This window comes from Pteronotus mesoamericanus, unplaced genomic scaffold (genome assembly GCF_021234165.1).
Source record: "Pteronotus mesoamericanus isolate MK-2021 breed Mesoamerican mustached bat unplaced genomic scaffold, CSHL_Meso_final scaffold_21, whole genome shotgun sequence".
Lineage (NCBI taxonomy): Eukaryota > Metazoa > Chordata > Mammalia > Chiroptera > Mormoopidae > Pteronotus > Pteronotus mesoamericanus.
In genome coordinates, this window is record NW_026555310.1 from 30,466,225 (window position 1) to 30,487,092 (window position 20,868).

General features: G+C 36.3%; 1 protein-coding gene across 1 annotated transcript in view; it reads left to right on the forward strand.

Moving 5' to 3' along the window:
- LOC129085024 (C-type lectin domain family 1 member A-like) overlaps positions 1–18,956 on the forward strand; it is a 46,279-nt gene extending 27,323 nt beyond the window's left edge. Inside the window, exons 3-8 of the mRNA XM_054591435.1 lie at positions 303–425; positions 10,757–10,858; positions 12,195–12,371; positions 15,668–15,819; positions 16,725–16,843; positions 17,894–18,956. Of these exons, the coding sequence (XP_054447410.1) occupies positions 303–425; positions 10,757–10,858; positions 12,195–12,371; positions 15,668–15,819; positions 16,725–16,843; positions 17,894–18,074 (854 nt within the window). The 3' untranslated portion in view covers positions 18,075–18,956. The remainder of the gene's footprint in view (positions 1–302; positions 426–10,756; positions 10,859–12,194; positions 12,372–15,667; positions 15,820–16,724; positions 16,844–17,893) is intronic.
- Positions 18,957–20,868: the final 1,912 nt, after the last annotated feature.

Consider the following 20,868-nt stretch of genomic DNA (forward strand, 5'->3'; position numbering starts at 1 on the left):
CAAACAGATGAACAAAAGAGATCTGAGAGGCACAGCCCCTTTTGTAATTGTTCAGACACAGACCGCCCAAATAGAAAACACATGCTATTTCCCCTTTGCCTGACCAATTTGGCATTCAGAGTACAAATTCACGGCAGAGGGGTTGGGCCTCTCCAGGCAGGAACTGGAGTCAGAGGCTTCCCTGCTACTTGCTGAGACAGAAGAACATCAGGAATGCCTTTCAGTGCCTTGGTTCCTGAGCTGTCTCATAGAAGCCAGGCAGCTTGGAGCAATCTAACCACAGCTCACCCTCACCTCTGCAGGAGCCCCGATGCAGGCCAAGTACAGCAGCACGAGGAACATGCTGGATGCTGATGGGGACACCACCATAAGCCTGCATTCTCAAGCCTCTACCACATCTCGTCGCCCGGAGCGTGGGCACCCAGGTACTCTGTCTCTTGGAGTCCAAATTGGCCAGCCCCTTGAGAAATGCATGAGATGAACTACTTCTCTGAGGAATGCACAAAATAGAGGAAAGACAGATGAATGTTTCATGATTTACAATTCATGGGAACTGTTCATTTTCACCACTTGCATGTGACCTCCTATATGAATGTCTGAAAAATTAAACTCAGTATATACACAGATGTTTGTTTTTCTAAGATTCTCTTCCTGGCAGAGGGCTTTGCAGTCACGGGTGTGTTGTTTCTACCTTGCCAGTTAGGTAGAGCATACAAAGGTGAGACTGTACGTACAAGTAAAGCGTTGTGCCTTCCCCTCCTGCCATTCCACGAAGGCCAAACCCAATGCTGTTTTATTTACCGTCTGTGATCCGATCTGGATATTTAGATTTATAAAGGCTATTTTTTTTGTTAGTTCTGCACTCATGACTTTGGAGGGGGGTTTCTAAGCAGATACATCAAACCTGGTATTTTGTTATGATTGTTCTGCACCGTGAAGTTGTGAGGCCTTGGGAGAGTCATATCAACGTCAAGTGTTTGGCTTTATCATCTGCGAAATAAGGGAGGAGATCAAAGCAAACCCCTTCTAAGTTCGCTTCAGCCCTGTCATTCTGTGATCCAATGATTTATATGGTGGCCTCAGGTGTAGTGACATCCCATCCCCTCTTCCATTTTGTTCTACTGAGTTCTAGAATACTATTGAGATGATCGAATTAAATTATGAACATTTAATTTCAGCTACATTTAGCTTCCATCTTTTGCTTTTATTTCCAATGATTCACTCTGTGATATATTAATAAAATATGTATTTTCAGTCCATAGAGAGGTAATTCACATACGTAGAGAAAGGTCTTATTTCCCAGGTAACTCAGCCAATCTAAGGTAAAAATGTGCGTTGAGGTCTAGCGAAAAGGTCTCACTGCTATACAGACAGGACAAGGTTCTAACACCAGGTAAGTCACTTACTAACTGTGATATTGGACCTGGTACTTAAGTATTATGGGGCCTCAGTTTCTTCATTTATAAAATGCTAATGATGATAAACATGCATATAGTGATTATTACATTCCTGGTATTGCTTTAAGTGCTTTATACATATTAATTCATATTAACTTTAACCAACATTACCCAGAAGCAACAAATCCTCATACATAAGGTGGCTGTGAGTACTAAGGTTGTAAGCTATGTAAAGTCCTTGGTACATTGCAGAGACACCAAAAATGCGAGTTTCTTTTCAATAACCCATTCCTTGGGAATTCCTAAAGAGTTCTGTTTACATTTTTGTGTCAGTCTGTATCAGAGAAACCCTCACTTAATGTCTGTATCTTAACATACCCTTTCTCTTTTAATGATAACCTGGTTTACTTTACCTTTGTAAATCTGCACACACACTTTTTCCCTGTCGTCTTCCATTTCTCTTTATCTGTAGGTTTTATTTCTTAGCCGACTAAATCTTTCCATTCATTTTCTATTTATTGAATGATCTGCTGCCTGAGAATCTCTGATGTGGGTTTTTTTCCCCCTATCACAACCATCTAGTAAGCTGTGAGGGGATATTGGAGGATTTCCAGCCTCCTTTATGTGAAACAAAGTGACAACTTTGGAATGTCAGTTTTTGCACCCACTAGATGTGTAATAAGATATAATATGTTTTCCTCCAACAAATCCTGTGAAGAGTTGGAGCTTAGGGCTGTGGTTTTAAGTGGCTTGTGCATTATAACTTCATGTTTCATCTTTGTTGAGAGCCAGGAACTCTCACAAGGAATAGCAATCAGCATAATGAGGAACAGGGTGTACAAATAAGTTCTGCTGAGGATGGAGGGTGGAGAGGGAGGGGGAGTGAGATAAAACACTAAATAAAACAACTGGCAGCCTTTCTGTAAGAAGTGGAAATTGAAACAGTAGTAGATAGAGATTTCAAAGCAGTGTCTTCCAGGAAAACATCGCATCTGAAAATATTGGGTTGGCCAAAGAGTCCGTATGGTTTTTTTCCTGTAAAGTAAAATACACATTTTTCATTTTCACCAATAACTTTATTGATTTGAATATTTTGAGTATGTCGGCTATCTCCCATGTGATAGAATGTTGACTGATCTCAATTAATGTCTCTATTTGATTGCTACCAACTTCAGCTGGTCTACCTGACCGTGGAGCATCATCCAACAAGAAGGCTCTAGCACGGAACTTCGCAAACCACTTTTGACATGTTCAGTCAATCACAGCATATACTGCACATACTTCCCATATACTTCCCATATACTGCACAGATCTTTTTTTCTGCATTTCAGTTGCATTTTTACCTTTCTTGAAATAAAGCAGAATGTGCCAAAATGTTACTTATTTTCTTCCATTTTCAACATTAAAATGTCTACACAAAAATTCACCAATTTTGATAAGTTTTTAAAAATGCACGCTGATACGACAGCTGTCACAATACAGTCTAACAAAATTGTTTCAAATAAAGTAAAAGACAACTAAGCGCTACTAGGTCTATCTTATGGAAAAAACCAAATGGCCATTTTGGACAGCAATAGTTATCTTACCCTACATGTGTGAAATCTTGTTTTAATCTTGTGATAATGCAAGTACTTAGAGAAATGTCACTATAGAAGTCTAATTATTTCTTTAAAAAATAGGTCTGAAATACTTTTGTTGTTAAAAAGGCAGGGTAAAAAAATCTCTGGGATTTTTTTTTTTTTTTTCAATGCAGAGGACTGAGATTCAACATAATATTGTGGCACAATTACAACTATAAAATTTTAGAATTAATAAAAATAAGTGATACATTTATTTATTTTCTAGATTTTCATTTTTTTCAATGTGAAATAGTTTGCATTTTTTAAAATAGTTAAACAATTAGAAAGATAGAAAACGAAAATACAAGTTTATTAATTTGCCTTCTTTCCATAAACTTATGCTTGTGGTCATGCTATCCCAGGCCTATTACAAAGTACTGAGGATATAATGCCAAACATCATATGGCCCCTGTCAATGAGGAAACTTAAATTCTAATACAGTTCCCAACTCAGCAATTAGTGTGATAAATGCCATGATGAAAGCATTTACATGGTACAATGGAGAACGCGGGTCACTTCTATCTGGTAGGGGTAAAGGGGATCACAAAAATTTTGAGAGGGGGTAATCGTTCAGTTGAGTTGACTTTGAGATATTCCTCATGATATGGAAGCACAAATGGGAAGGTTTAAGGAGCTGAGTGCTCTACAGGCAGACACATGAGAGAAAAGCCAAGGAGGTCTTCATTAGCTTTCTGTTTCAGAGAATTAGGCTGAGGTGTAGAGTTGGAGGGGAGAAGTTTGACAAGAACTTAAGTCTGGAAAATTAAGGAGGACCTAGTATGTCACACTGAGGTATTCTGATTCTATTCAGTAGGTAAAGTGAGTTAACTGAAGATCTAAGCTAGTAGTAATATAATCCATTTTGTGTTTTTAGAAGACCATATAGGCTATGATGTGGAAGATGGATTGCAAGAGTATGAAATTGGATGAGCTAATACAGATTTTGCACTAGTAGAGGTATGGGATTAGAAGGACCTGAACTGAGTTAGTATGGGAATGAGGAGAAGAAATCAGATATGAAAGATGAGAGGAGGAAGAATTTAAAGAATAGGTGAATGGGTACAGAGGAAGACAAGGAAAGGGAGAGAAGAGGTTGGCCAGGTTCTGTCTGATATCATGTAGATGGTGCTGCCATTAACTGAGATGGAAACTGCAGGAAGAATAGGAAAGATGATGAATTTAGTTTGAGTTTGAGATGTCTGTAAGAAAAGGGACATACAGTTGGTATTGCCCAAAGACACTTGTATTTACAGTATGTGAATTGGAGGTAAAGATTCTGAGTTACATATTTACGTGAAAATTGTCAGCATTTAGGTAGGAATTAAACTTTCTGAGAATGAGTGATATCACGGAGGAAGGGAATGTAAAATGAAAAAGCAAAATAAAAATGGAAAAGAAGGGTGCCAATGAGAGAATTTTAGGAAATACAGTACTGAGGGGCAGGCTGGGCAAAAGATTTCAATAGGACAGTGGTAGAAGTGGACCAGGAGAGAGGAGCATACAGGGACAATAAAACAAATGGAAAAGCTGACACTAGTGAATAGTGATTTTTAAAAGTAACAATAAATGCTGCATAGACTTCAAGGAAGAGGAAGGCTACCAACAATTTTTTGTTTAACAATAAAAAGGAAAATAGAATATTGGTAATTTTTAATAACATGGATTTAAAAGCAACTAATAGTTAAGAAAATAAATAGTCATTTTCTCTTTTTTTCTTTTTCTCCTCTTTTTTAAAGAGCCTAAGTGTAAACAGAAAAGATAATTTGTTAGAGCTAAGGTGTTATGGAGCTGTGTGAGTACTTTTTAATACTATTTCTTAGGTTCTGGGAAGTTCTTTCTCAATTGCAACTTGAAAAATGTACAGTTGGAACACTTCACAGTACTAATTAATATATAGGGAAGAGAAAATGACATAAAATTGATGGGTCAAAATTCCTGCTAAAGGTTAAATGTAACTCTATCAAAAAGAATATGAAAACCCATTTAGATTGAGTGAATAAAAATTATTGACAAATTCTAGTTCCACTACTCATATTACTCATATTAATTACAATATTTCCCAACATTTCTTGCATTTTTTCTCAACTATAACATAAACACTCTGTTGATGATTCATGGCATAAATCATATCTAATTAATTCAATAAATCTTTAAAGCATACTACTAAACATCAAGACTTATGGCAGACACTGTAGGGTAGGGACTCTATTTTTAGGTGTTTGGAGAAGTAGAAGGAATTATCTGAATCAATAATTATAAGATAATATTATGTAGTGCTATAGAATATATGTAGGAGGACACAAAAGCAAATAGGAATGAATAACTTACTGTGTTTACTCGTGTGCATATTTTTGAATGAGGTGTCATTGGATCTGGTCTGTAAGACTGAGTCCAAGTTTTCCAGGTAGAGATGAGGCACTTGGTGGCCTTTCCATTGTGAAGCCACATGTGCAAAGATAAAAACTGAGTGGTAAGGAACTAGGTTGGTGCAGTGTACTCATGGGTAAAATTAAGAATGACAAGATTTTGGGGGGAAAAGATGAAGTGTTGGTTTTGGATTGGAACTTAGATGAGGATAAGAAAATTTTGGGAGTCATCAGCAGAGTGAAACATGATGACAAGGTAAACAATAGGGATGATGAACAGTTAGTCCTCAAAGAGAGAGTTATGTGAGGGATTGGGCAGATGAGGCAAAATGTAGGATGGGATCCAATAATGCAGGGTTTTATATAGTATGCTAGGGACTTTTGTTTTTTCCAAGGAAGAGATTAAATTTATATACTATATAATGTTCACTTTGGTGGTAGAATAAAAAATGTATTATTTAAGATGGCTATTACTGAGATATGTCACAATATAGAGGTAAAAATTTACAAGGGAAAAGCCCTAGAGTCTTTCTATAACTCCATATGCAACTGCCATATGAGGTAAATATTAATGTGAGATTTGTTAGGAGGATAAGAAAATGATTTTAAACATTCAGCTCTGGAATGAGAGTACTTAGATAGCACTTCTGGCTCCATCACTTACTAGCTGTTCAACCCTAATCAAATGAGGTAACTCCTCAGTACTTCAGGTATCTTATCCAAATAAAGGTCAAAAATAATGCCCTCTTGAATAATTTTTGGGAGATTCAAATGAAATACCACAGCATGAAATAACACACTTGATAAGTATTATTATCCAAAGCCATGTGCCCTTGGGTAAGTTAGCTAACCCTCCTAGGATTCAATTGCCTACCTGTAAAATGGGAATTACAATAGCATCTACCTCATAGAGTGTTCATAAGGAGAGGTGAGATTATTCATAGAAGGCATTTATCTTAGTAACTCATGGAATATTAGCAACTGTCATTAATAATAGTTGTGAATCATACATATTTAAGAAATGAAATTCCTTGATAGGGATATAAAATTGACTCACCTAAATTTTTACTCAAAAGAAAAAGTACAATTGAGTTTCTAAATCTAATTGCTATAAATAGGGAACTTGCATATTCTGGAAATAATGTATTTTTCAGATGTATATTCTTTTGAAATTGTGGGAGGAATAATATTTGCTTTTGTAGAGAATGAAAATAGCAAATACTTGAAATAGACTCATAAGAGAAAGGAAACACATTCTTATGGACACTGAAAAATGCTCTCAACTCAAGGGCCTCAAACATTCTCCCACGAGGAGGTTTGCTCCGCTCCACATACAAAGATTAAGGACATGAGAAGTTCCTAGAGAAAAACCCAACATTTAAAAATTTTAAAGTAAATTTAAAGATCAGATGTGAGCTAGCAATAACTGAAGAATGTTAAAAGAACAGTGATCTAAAGAATGAGGTATGTATTTTCTAACATATTAACCCCTGTTTCTCGTTTAACCCCTGTTTCCCTGTGAGTCCTGGTTCACAGGGAAGTGTACAAAATGCACTGTTAAACATGACAATTTAATGCTGGCTCTGCCACTAGTTTGCAATGTGACCTTATGCAAATTATTTAAATTCTCTTTGTCTCTCCCAGCTTATATGATCCTTTCTATTTTAGAGGTGTACTAATAGGCTAATTTAGTAGTGTCTGTTTCATTTTTTACAGGCCCAGAGAATGGAGGTGCCTAATATTTTCCCTCTCTGATGCCTGATGAAGAGTAACTGGTTTAGCAGGACAACTCTGATCATCCAGTGTTTCTTATAACTACAAAGGAATTTATATTTAGAACTTGACCTTAGCACCATAGCCTTTTATAGTATAGTTATAGTAAGAGGATACAGGAAAGGGCTGTTTTGTTTTTTTTTTTCTATATATATCTTATTATTCCTAGGGATGTTTATATCATTCCTTTGCCTGTCCACACCTTTTTCTAAACAAGCCTCAGGAGACAGCATAGGGTTCTCTTCCAAAAAATAAAGGTGCAGTGAAGCCAAGCCAAACTGACGCAGCTTATTTTTCTTATTTTATTTTAGGGTGGGAGTGGTCCCTAGAGAGAGATCTCATCATAATTGGGGGCACTTGGACTAAAACTCAGGCATATTAAAGCCACGTTTAGGAAAAAGTACCTAGGGGGGAAAAGAAAAAGTGAAATTTGCAACTCTAGTCTTCTTATTGTGAAAGTCTAGTTTCTTAGAAATAACCACATACTTGGTGTAGAAACTCCTTAGGGTTTTGTTTCTCTGTGTCTTTAGATAGAACAGAAGATACTTTGAATACTTCAGGAGAGGGAGAGTGGGGAACAGAAAGAGAGAGAAGAAGGGAGAGAAATAGAAAAAGATAAGTCAGAGTAGAAAAATTCCCAGATGATCAAGGAAAGATGATTCTCTTAAAAGTTAATTTTTTGAACTTTGTTTCCTTAACAAAAGATATGCTATGCTTCTTTCCTATTCTGTCCTAGAGGCAACCTTAGGAAAGATTGTGTATTTATTCTTTACATGGATATAATTATTATTAAATAATGTTTTAATCCTTAAAGTCCATGCCCTCACTTCACAGCAAGGATTTAATTTTACTCCTATTAATCCTTTGGACAGAAAATCAGCACTTCCCTTACCCTTAATAGTATATAAGGGAAAACAGTTTTCTTAAAGAATAAATAATTTGGTTGATTTCATAGTTCTTTTTCTCCTTTACCTTCTTCTTATCACTTCTAACTTGGCCAAAGAAATATTAACCATGAGAAAGAGACACTATTTTTTAAAAATTATACCTTTACATGGGTATTAATATAAGTTGGTCTGAGCAGGGGTAGACAGAAATATAACAGAGATATTTATGTATAATATATAATAGACACATTCATTAATTCATTCATTCAACATTAATTGAACTTATTTCAACTGATGTTCTATGTGCTGAACAGACAATAATCTTTTCCATGATGGAGCTTGCTTTCTACTGGGGTAAGGCAGATATAAATCAAAATAAATAGGATATATAATATATCTGATGGTAATAAGAGATATGGAGAAAAATAAAGCCACCATGGTGGCTGGTCCACAGATACACATTTATCACTGAAATGTAGAAACATCCACCTGGTTCATCTTCTTTGACTATGCAAACTTTAAAAAGTCTTGGGGTTTTGGAGATGTTTCTACTCTTGTTCTTTTATGCTCTGCTAATCTGAGATACTCTAAAGTTCAATGCCTTGGGAAGTCAGAAGTTTCCAGGAAAATTTAGACCAAGCATATATAGGTCAGATCTCTCAGATCTGTTCATGATGCAGAATTTCACTTCAGTGGATAGAATCCAGTACAGCCAGGAGATGAATTTACCAAGTCTGCCCTCTGCTGACAGAAAGATCGCTGAAAAGTCAATAGATTTAAAAAAATAATCGGTAAGGTTTAATTTGAGATAATCTGTGCCTTTGTAAAAATTATGCAGTTTAGGTAATATTCATTTTCTATCATTTCATTCATTTATTTATTTACTCATTCAAATTTGTATTCAGCCCTTATGCACCAGGCACTATTTTCAGTACTGGAAATGCAATGGTGAACAAGAGAGACAAGACCACTCTTTTAATGAAGTGTACATCCACAGGGGACGAGATAGAGAAAAACAAAGAAAAACCATGAAAATGATACTTTATAATCTTATCTTTAAAAAACATACACAATGGGGTATTGTGCTAGAGATGGATGCATAGTCCTCTCCTAGGGATGTGCCATTTAAACCTAAAGCTGAATACCAGGAAGTAGCCTACCAATAAACCCATCTGTGGATTAATTAATGCTGGGGCAGAGGCAGAGTTAACACAAAGGCACTAAAACAGGGACAAACTTGTTTGTTTAAAGGATAAACAGAGACCACTGTGAGCAGAGTATGTGCCTGAGGGCAGAGTAGTACAGAAAGGGATGAGAGAACCAGGTAGGATCTAGATGGAAAAGGTTTTTAAAGAATTTTATTCTAAGTACAATAAAGCTATTAGAAGTGTTTCATTTAAGGTGGGAAGTACCATAACCAAATTTCCATAAAAAAAAAAGAGCAACATGAGTCTTTATGAAAAGTGATTTGGATTTTATTGGAATTGTAATGCAAGCCATTGAAAATTTTTTGAAGGAGATGATTATTAAGAAAAATTAAAAATCACATTTTAAAATGTATGAATGCCCACGCCATGATTTCCCTACTAGATTGTAAATTCCAAAGGATAATGATGGTATTTTCTATTCCTATACGTCTTTACCACCTCTCATTCATTGTTTGGAAATAATGTTTAGTATTATACAAATTTCTGCATCTAGAGTATATTCTGTGGAGGACTTTTCTAAAAAGGAAATGAATGTATGTTTCTTTATTCTTTCTGTTTTAGAACCTGACTTGAATTCCCAGTGAAGTGAAACTCAAAAGTCATGAGATCAGTATGTTTGAGGGTTTCTTTCTCTCTCTGTTTCATTTTAATCACAATGTTGGTGCTACCTGCACGGGTTAGGGGGTCTTCCTTGTCAGACATAACAGGTGATTCTGATTGGTAATTGATCTCATTAGGTGATGGGCTTACTTTCCATGAAGTGGAGCCCCTAAAATTACTGAATGGTGAATTTGTGGGGGTACAGGCAAGGGATGTTGCCTATATCTTTTTTTATTAAGTGGCTCAAAATTGAGGGAGATTGGATCTGTCCTTGAGAAATGAATGATCATCCTGTTTCCATCTATTTTTGGAAAGCTATAAATTGAATGAACAAATAAAATCTTTACAAAAGAGGAACTTTCAACAAAGAAATCCGTTCTGCAAAACAAAACAAAACAAAACAAAAAAAAACACCAAAACAGTGAAATGATCATTTCTCTTTACTGATACACAGTTTGCTTTTTGGAAAAAACATTTATGGAACTTGGGAGGGATGGTGTTTTGCAAAAGTGACAAAAATAAATTTCATCTCTTCTCTGATGATGTAAAAAATTGTTCCTTGTTAAGGTATTTCCATGAGTCTTTTGTAACTTGAATTTTGACAGAAATAAAGTTATACAAACAACCATCTAAAGATAATAGGAATGCACAACTTCACTGCAAAGTAGGACTGGGTGGGTGTGGGGAACAGAAATGGGTGGGACTGGTGAAAGAATCCATGATAAGTGAGGCTTGGCCTGAAGGTTTATGACAATGTTTTTCTGAGGAGAGCAGGAATGTGATCTAGTCCCTGATTACTGTTTCCAGCAGAATATGTTCTTTCCCAGAATCAACTGCTCTCACTTGCATCTGACTTACATCCAAAAGGATGAAAAAGCGAAATCATGCTTTTCCTTTCATTCCCAGCAGAGCACCAGCCTCCCTCTTCAGCTTGGCGTCCAGTGGCCTTGACCCTGCTACTTTTGTGCGTGGTGCTGCTGATTGGCCTGGCAGTACTGGGGTTTGTATGTAAGTCTGCACTCTGTCTTGTCTAGGATGAGAAATATTTTGTTTTATACTTCAATTCTAGAGCCTGTGAATAATTCAATATACCTTATTCTGAAGTACCTATTTAAACAGTGAGTAGTGGAAGAAGCATTAAAATACAGAAATCATTTGCCAGCTAGGTTTTTAGATTCTTTTTGAGATAAGAAGTTTTTTTGTCTTTTTGTTTATATGCCAGTATTTAAAATCAACAATTTTTAACAAACACATGCTTCAGCACCTTCCTTTCCACAAAAGAGTTGAGGCAGTGGTTTTTGCCCTTAGTGTGCCTGGCTCAAGGGGCTAAGACAGAAGGAAGAGATTTCATTTATACCCCAACTCCTCAATATAAGGAGGACAGACCAGGTCCTTAGTCACCATTAAATTTTTCAAAAGGTCCAGGTAGTTCTAAAATCATTTTGCAAAAACCTATGAAAATTAAAGAGGAAAAATTCACGTATAAAGTCTGTAAATTTCAAACTAATAAGGACAAGTTCAAAAGTATAAAAAAGAAAGTGGGCATATTTTCCCATCAGATCAAGACACTACAGCACTATTTCCTAGAATAGCTGAAGAAGGTGGTGCAAGATAAAAGGCTACATTGAAGAGCAGGTTTTAATGTCAAAAATGTGGTTTTTATAGGAAATTTTCAAACTTATTATCTTAAATTTTATAATTAAAAATTAATGATATTACCCTGACCCCCAAATTTCTACTTTATTTTAATGTAACTAACTATTGTCTTGCGACCACTGTTCTTTTTAGGGATATAAAGCAACATTCATGATTCATAAAGGATTTTTTTTTCTTAAATTTAAGACCCTAAGTGTTGGAGTTTAAACCTAAGTATTGAAATACTTAACCAAGTGATTCTTGCTTATTCTCACTAAGTCAAACTGTAAATGTATAAAATAGAGAAATGGTAATGAATGACCACTTTAATGAATGAATGAGATAACAATGTATGGTATATTGTCAATACTCAATGTAATGGTCAAAGAATACATAGATTTGTAGTTTTAGGTTGACTAATGGTTTGAGAATATACACAAAATACTTATTAAACAGTAAATATGGTTAAGGAATTTCTTCCTGAAGTTGGAAACTGTTACTATGACTCCATATTTTCAGGTAAGAAAACATACTTAGAGAAATTAATTTGCTCACAAAAATACAATTTAGTATGTATTACATTCTAACCTTGAATATATGTAATATGATCTCAGAGATCTCATATGCTGTTTTGTCTTCTCCATATGTAGAAAATAAAAATAGAAATGAAGAAATAAATTGTGTAGTCTGACTTGGTAACTTGGGTTAGTTTTTCAGTTCTACGAGCTCTCCCATACTCAGAAAGACAACATTTCTACAATGAAAGAAAGATTGGGGAATCTCTCTCAACAGCTGCAATCTCTCCAAGCCCAGAAAAGGAAGCTTATAGAAACTCTGTACCATGTGGCTGAAGAATTCTGCCGTGAGCTCTATAACAAAACTGGAGGTGAGTTCTGATCACTAAACTCTCTCTACCCTCAGGATACCTGTCAATACAGGGCTGACTTTCTGATCAGTGTACCTGGGAACCAATGTATTAATTAAGTAGCTGTATTATTTAACTAGATGTCTGGCAAACTTAAGAGTTTAGGCATACAGATTTGTCTGGTTTCAGGGACTGTAGCGCTGCTGACAGGCAAGAAGGCCCCAAGGCTGGAAATAATCAAGGAGGCCTTGGGAAAACAGGCCACTGAGGAGGCAAAACCTGTCCCCCTGCCTCCCTCACATCACCCCGTTGGCCCTGTGATGGTCAGTTAGTCAAAGATGGGAAAGATCTCTCACAAGGAGGGACGGTCTAAGACAGATACAGCTGGTATGGGCAGCAGACAAGGACTTGGGGGACACAGAGAAAGAGCAAAAAGGCCCGCACCCCTCAGCTCAGCTAGCACATGGCCGGAGTCCTCATTCTATCTGAAAGATGTCTCCTTATCTCTTGGTGTCTCTGCCCAACCCGCCTGGCTCAGGCTTGAAACAATACTAAAGGCAGGTTCAGCCCTAAACTGGATTGGGCGGTTCCCGGGGGCAATCAGGACTAGAAGTAAGTTCCTCCAAGCACTGTGTTGTTCTTCTGATAATAACCTGCTTATACTGGGAAAGAGATTTACATTATTCATAGACCATGACCTGAGGCAGATCTCTTGTGTTCCTTCAATTGTTATCTATGATCTCTATCTGTTTTCTGTAAACATAGCCTCTTGACATTGATTGATGAGCTTTGCTGTTTACCCCTGTGCGTTTGGTTTTCAATAAAAGCCTTTGAACACAGGTGCTCAGGACCTTCCTCATTAGAGGGAAGAGTCATGCCCCATCTCCTGGCAAACAGAGAAGTGTTTGCGAGGACTCATGTTTTTCATGTTTATTCCCCCCATCCCGGGATGGGCTCTGTGGGATTCAGGGGCCTGCTCCCTCCTCAGCTGGCTCTGGACAGCTGGCCCAGATCCAGGAACGCCCATGCCCCATGCTCTCCCGTGATGCATCACTCCCCGCGACACAGATTATGTCCAGTTTTTGGAACCATTTAGCTCAAATACATCTGTGCAATAATACAGGAAAGAATTCTTGAAATTCAGACATTTTAGACCATACAAGAGCCCTATGATGTGAATGTATCTTTATATTCAAGGAATAATAAGGAGCCTCTGTACCTGGAGTGAGTAGAAGACTAATAAGAGATGACATAGAGATTATTTATGGCATTAGGGGACATTGTAAGGGGTTTGGCTTCTATTTTAAGCATAATGAGGATTCATTACAGGCTCTTGAGCAGAGGAAATGCATGCCTGACATGAATTTTTAAAGGCTCACTCTGCAAATATATTGAAGAGAGACTGGAAAAAGGAAGGTTAGAAACAAAGAAATCACGTAAGAGATAGCTATTGCAGTAATCCAGGTAAGAGATATTAGTGGCTCAAACTAGAATATGACCAGTGGAGATGAACACATGATGGAATAAATGGGTTGTGAGAGTCAGAGATATCTCCAAAGTTTTTGGGCAAAACTAGAAGCATAGACATGTAATCAGGTAGAATGGGGAAGAATTCTGTGGTTATAAAGGGGAAGGTTGGAAACCAGGAATGCTGTTTTGGGCAGGTTGAATTTGAAATATGTATAAGTTAGATATCCAAGTGGATAAATTTAGATATAATTTATATCTAAATTGTATCTCTGGATAGGCAGTCTGGTATATAAAAGATAAGATCTGGGCCAGAGATATAAACTGACTTACTAAGAAATCTCCTAAATTATTTAATACTTTGTTTTACCTTATGGAATATTTCATATATACAGAAAAATACAAACAATAATATAATATTTGTTTGTATTGACCACTCAGATTTTTAACATGTTAACATTTTGATACTAGATTGTTTTTAAAATAAAGACATTTCTATAGAATTATTGAGTTCCCATCTCATCATATACCCACAAAGGACTTGGTTACAAGTCCCCAACTATCAAAGCCCAAAGGCCATGTTCCCATATAGGTACTAAAACCATAGCTGTTAGGGCTTAGTTCTATATTTACAACCATTACCCATAGTAATCCATCTCACTCTTGACCTATGCACTTAATTCGTTAACGTTGGTGCACATCTTAATTTCCGATACATGGAGATTTACCATTCTAATTCATACATTGCTGAGTATTTATATTTTTTTCTAAAATTTTATTTACTTGTGTTTAGAAAGAGAAAAGAGTTCATATCTCGTTGATATACTGAAGTCTGTCCAGAAACAGTCCAGCCATTGTTAATATAACGAGAATCATTTGCGTGACATCGCTGTAACCTAGCAGCCAAAGAGAGTGGACTGGAATGCACATGTGTGAAGAATGACTTCACTGTACTAGTCAGTGCGGGCAGTGGAAGCCATTGAGTGAGCATGTGTACTGTGTAGCCATTCATTCAAAATGACTGAACTAGTAGAGCAACGAACCTAAATCAAATTTTGCGTGAAGCTTGAACATTTATCCATGGAAACTATTCTGATGATTTAGAAGGTTTTCAGGGATAATGCACTGAGTGCAGTGCAAATAAAAGTGCGACACAAATGCTTCCATGACGGTCTAGAATCTGTTGACAGTGATCTACTTTCTGGAAGGCCTGCAACAAGCAGAACACATGAGAATGTTCACCGTGTTCGGGCTGCAATCAGCAAAGATCTTGTGAGGTCCCAAGGTGCCTACTTTCAAGGGGTCTGAGGTACCATTGTGTTATATACAATGTTTCTTGTATCTCCTTCAATAAATGCCTCTATTTTTCATAGTATGTGGCTGGATACTTTCTGGACAGACCCATATATTGCCTTTAAAAAAATCCTTTTATTACTATACAAGGAGATTTTGAAGAATAAAATTGTAAAAACTTCAATTGTTTCCTAAGCACAATGCATGTTGAGTTTCTGAACATACAAAATGTCCTTTATGCATTGAACATCCTCTCTGTATACTGAATGCATAGGCCAGGGAAGAAAGAAGTTCCAGTCATTCACTGCTAGTTTCCATATCCATTAAAGCAAGTAGTCTCTGTTTTAATTTCCACTGTATGCTCAGGACAAATCACAATTCTTGGCATATAGTGGGTGCTAGGTAAACATTTGTAGTTATCATTGCCTGGGCAATTGAATACCTAAGAAAAGGGGAATCCATTCTTTCTTGGGTTATCAAATACCATGTAATTTCAATAAAAGTAAGAAAACAGACCTGGGAAGAAAATAACTCAATAAAATTGGTTTCTTTCCAAGAGCACAGCTGTACCCCTTGCCCAGAAAAATGGAAATGGCATGGGGACAAATGCTACCAATTCTATAAAGAGAGCAAGAGCTGGCAGGACTGTGCCTATTTCTGTATTGCTGAGAACTCAACCATGCTGAAGATAAACACACAAGAAGTGCTGGTAAGGTCTTGAGTTTCGGTCAATGTTTGAAGTGTTCTCAAAAAGATGTCTTTCAAAGAGCTATGCAAGGCGAATCTAGGCAGTCAAGGTCCATTGACTCTCCCATTTATTTCAATCAGGGATATATATTAATTTATACATATATACATATGTGAAAATATATGAAAATTTCTCTCTCTTTCTTAGTATGAGACATAAACCATCTTTTCAAATTCTTCTTTTGCCTCTTTTGACATTAAATTGTAGTAATTATTCTCTTCTCCTTCCTGGTCAGTCACTCTTGCATGTATTTATAACAGTTACTTCTGCATTCCTGCATTTTTCCCTTCCTTTCCCAGAATCACTTCACATCTCTTTGTAAGTCTGCCTCCCATATTTTATATCAATCTTAGTGTTCACCTTATGACTTGAAACTAACGGGTCACTTATAAGGCTTGGTTTCAGAATATTAGTGTATTTTCTGTGCTTATAAAGAGAAATGAAATTCTTTAACTTGGACAAATGAACTGACCTTAGCATAGATGCTTTCCTCATAAGTGTATTATTATCTACATGAAGCAGGAGTAGTGTGTCATTCTCATATTAAAAGTGTTGGCTGGCCCTGGCTGGTGTGGCTCAGTGGATTGACTTCTGGCCTGCAAACCTAAGGGTCACTGGTTCAATTCCCAGTCAGGGCACAGGCTTGGGTTATAGGCCTGGTCCCCATTGGGGCTGTGCAAGAGGCAACCACACATTGATGTTTCTCTCCCTTTCTTTCTCCCTCCCTTCTCCTTTCTCTAAAAATACATAAATAAAGTCTTTAAAAAAAAGAAAAGATGAAGTGTTGGCTGGCACTACACATCTCTGTATATATATGTTATTGTAACATCTCCAAAAGCTGAACATTTTCTTGTGTGCCTTTGCAGCAGTTTACCATGCCTCACAGCTACTCTGAGTTTTACTACTCTTACTGGATAGGGCTGTCCCGCAACGGCAGTGACAAGGCCTGGCTGTGGGTGGATGGAACGCCGTACGCTTCTGAACTGTAAGACTTCAGAATATTTTGTGGGAAAGTCATGTAATAGAGAGGTATTTCTTGAGTGGCAGAATTCAACAAATTGGTTCAACAAGCATTAATTGAACATCTGCTTTGAATTAGAGACTATATGTGTAGGAGGATGTCCAAGGATCTATAAAACAATGCTTTCTCCTTAATGGCTTATAAACCAATGAAAGAGACAGATAAAAAGTGTTAATGAAATAGTGGAGGAAGTTCTTTGCCTGGTTGCTTTCAGAAAATTTCATTCCAGGCCCTGAAGTTTGTTGCAGCATTAAAATTGTCTGGAATTCACTGAAGAAGAAAGGAGAGAGAGAGAGAGAAAGAGAAAGAATCTTTTATGGATTAAAAAACTGAAGCCCAGGTTGTGATGGTGACTTGCCTAAGGTTACAAAACTTCCCGACTTGTCAATACCTAGAGATAGTATGAGACCTCAGATTTCTTGGCTTTCTGTGCACTGAAATGGGGAGCATATCTTTAAAAACACAGTGTCTGAGGATAGATTTACTGACAATATAAACAGTATTATTATCTAAAGTTAGTTCTACTTATGTAATTTGGATAAGAATAGGCATGATATTCTTTGAAGTAGGTAAATGTAATATTGATGCTAAAATATATTACAATTTAAAGCCATATTTGAAAAGACATCTATGTACAATATAGGATTTATTCTTCTAGCAAATAAGACATATGCAACGTAATCATTTTTATTTTATAGTTAAGTAAACTGAGCCACAGAGAAGTAGATAATTTCTCAGGTGGCTATAAAATTATATGTTAAAGTTGGACTATAACATGTACCATAGTTTTAGGTAGAAACTGTTTTTGTTGTTTTGGGTGACCTGATGCTTCTAAGAATGACTATGGAAATTAAAGTGCTGAAAAGAAAGAGCTTGGTGACTCCATCTTTCCAGTAACTCATTCTGGACATCTATGCTATTATTTTATCAAGCTAAGAATATTTCCTATGTACTTTTTAAGTTCTTAGTATTTTTAGGAATAATAATTAAATTAATATTTTTTTCTATTTTAAGGTTTAGAATTATAACAGATATCACCAGCATAAGACACAGGGACTGTGTAACCATCCTCAATGGCAAGGTTTTCTCAAAAAATTGCCAAGAGTTGAGACGGTGTGCTTGCGAAACAATGGCGACCACAGTCAAGCTAGAGAGACTCCTTAGCTTCTCTGAACCATTATGTGGAGTTGATTGACTCTCTAGCTGCAACTACAACTTTGCACTCCCTTGAAACAAACTGAAGATCAGAAGAAGAGTCAATCTCTTTATGTGCACTCGGTTTCAAACTATTCTCTTTCATTTGATCCTGTCTTTACAGCAATTCAACAAAAGTTTGAGCCAAGCAAGGTCAATGCAAAGAATATTTGAGACATAAGGAAATGGAGCAAAAATCAGGAAAGGCAATCCCTCTGACTGGCACAAGAAGGATTTTCATGTTTCCTGCTCAAGATCACCAGCACTTCTGAGTTTGGGAATTCATGGGCATATTTACCAGTCATGAGAAAGTCCCAATTATGTATCATCAGCTGGTCCCAGAAACTCATAAAATTATTATCTACCTTCTTGAGTTTGAGATAACTTCCTAGTGTTCTTCCCTCTCAGCATCTAATATCATTTCCCTCTTTCCATGTCTTCCTTAATATTTAGAGGAGTGAGAAACTTAAATGGGGGAAATAAATGTATGTAACATCCTTTGTGTCAGCAGTCAGTTAGTCCATGAGAAATGAGCAATCATTTCTTATACTGTGCTACCAAATACACAACTAATTCGCTTTGATTGCGTAAGTTCTTTTTTTTCCCTTCTCAGTCTCTCAGTAAAAGCCCCATCTGCTGTGTCTATGGCCTACTTCTCACGGGGCTATTTTTTTTTTTTTATTAGAATCTTAACTCTTAGAAATCTTAGTTTTTAAGATTCCAATGACTTTTTAAGATTCCAATGACTGCCTCAGAATTACTATCCCTTTTGCTCCCTTCAGAGACTGAAACCAGAACAAAAGTCAGTCTATCTATGTACATCTGGAATAGTTTGGTTTTAGTTTATATTTTCTTCCATTTGATCCATGTTTATATCCTTCAGGTACTAAAGATTTAATAATAATAAATGAAAATAATGTGAAGTGTGTGTGATTTTAGAATGGATTTGTGATTTGGGGAAAAATTCAGTGTGGAAATGCTTTTCAAAAGATCATAGAAGTCTGTTCTGATTGCGCTTTACTGAGACTTTGTATGGACTCTACAAGAGTACTGATTATTTGATTATTTGAAGAAAATAAGAAGTCTTTGAGATGCATGCCATCTGCAAGAGGATGGTTTTAACATTTTCTTAAAATGAAATTCTTTGAGGCAAGTTATCGACACGTGGCTCAAGATGAGTAAACCAAATTGCAATAGGGCAAGTCATTCAATCAGGCCATGGAAATGGGAGACTGTGACATATATAGCTAGCTTCTTGTGGAGGTGACCCTTTCTCAGGATGACAATATGCACAGTCACCCAGGGGTCATTGCAGATAACATCATCACAAACACTGACTTCGTTTATTTATAGATAAATTCATTTGAGAACTTCAACACTGGAAAAGATAATTTTTTATAAATATTTTTCAACAGTGGAAATTGGGGTGCTTCAGTTTTATTTTAAGTAAACATCTATCTTATGGTAAAATGACATTAAGTTAGCAAATACATGATAGAGCATTTTCGTGTTCATTTTCATAAGACTGCCACTTATCAATCACGAATTACAGATTTCTTTCTTAAGATCTTTTCATGTCAATTTTCTGCCCATTAGTTAGAAAATTTTTCAGTGTTAAACAGATTTTGTGTTGATTTATTGTGTTGTTCAAAGAGAACTGCACTTGTGATCATAAAGCAAGAACTCAAGATTCTTAATTTTGATTTATTATTAAAAAATCACTTTATTTGAAGCTTATTTCATTAATGTAAAGTAGGAATATTTACAACTTCCTCATGTTGCTGAAATGTTAGCTGCAATGAGGTAAATGTGAAATTAGTTCCATAATCTAAATGTAATATAAAATTTAAAGGATATTAAAAATAATGTGAAAAGGGGGAGAAGGGATTTAGTGGTTATTTTAAAATATAGAAGAGCACAAACAAGCATGAAAAACCTGCTTTGGAGACCTGTATTCATGAACAAATTGTAGAGAGTCATCTGCACTGGGGAGCTGTGTATAATACCAAATATTTTCTATGATGGGTGTAGATATTTAATGCATGTTGTTAATGTAATAAGCACATAAGAAATGTGGATTAGGCCTTTCGTTAAGCATTTAAATGTTATTTAAGCCATGGTACTGAAGCAAGAAAATATGGTTAATATAATAAAATCAAATGACTTTATGGACTGACTTGTAAAATAAAAACAGGACACACAGGTTTTGACACCTGTGCTGAGGTATGGATAAGAAGAGTCTTTAAATGACATTGCTTCAAAGGGCCCAGCTGCCTGGAGAGTGGGTATTGAATACTATTCTCAGTAAAAATCTGCAATCTCAGGTAAAGTGTCTCTTCAGATACTGAAGAAGGAAAAAAATAGTTTATTTGACATTGTTCGCTATTCTTGAATTTATTTCCTTCCATCTTTGCCCTCAGTAATCCCCTCATCTGTATAACAAAGCTCACCATACTGATCACAATATGAAAAAATATTTCAAAAAACAGAAAAGGAGTATGACATAACATTCTCTCCACAATTAAAAAAAAATTTAAGGCTAGAAAATAATCCTAAGATAAATTTGAAAATACAGTTAGCTGAGATCAATTTTCCATTGAGAATCAGAGAAGGCAGCGCCCCATGAATTGATTTTTCAACAAGAGGGACCTTGTCTAGGCTCTTGAGTGTTTGGGTAATTCTGGAGAAGTTGCAGGAAAAGTCAAACGAGGAACGTGGCCTTTCCTGGTAGACCTGAGTTCCCCAGGGTACACAATGAACTATTTCTTTTCCTGAGGATATTGAGCCAGCTCTTA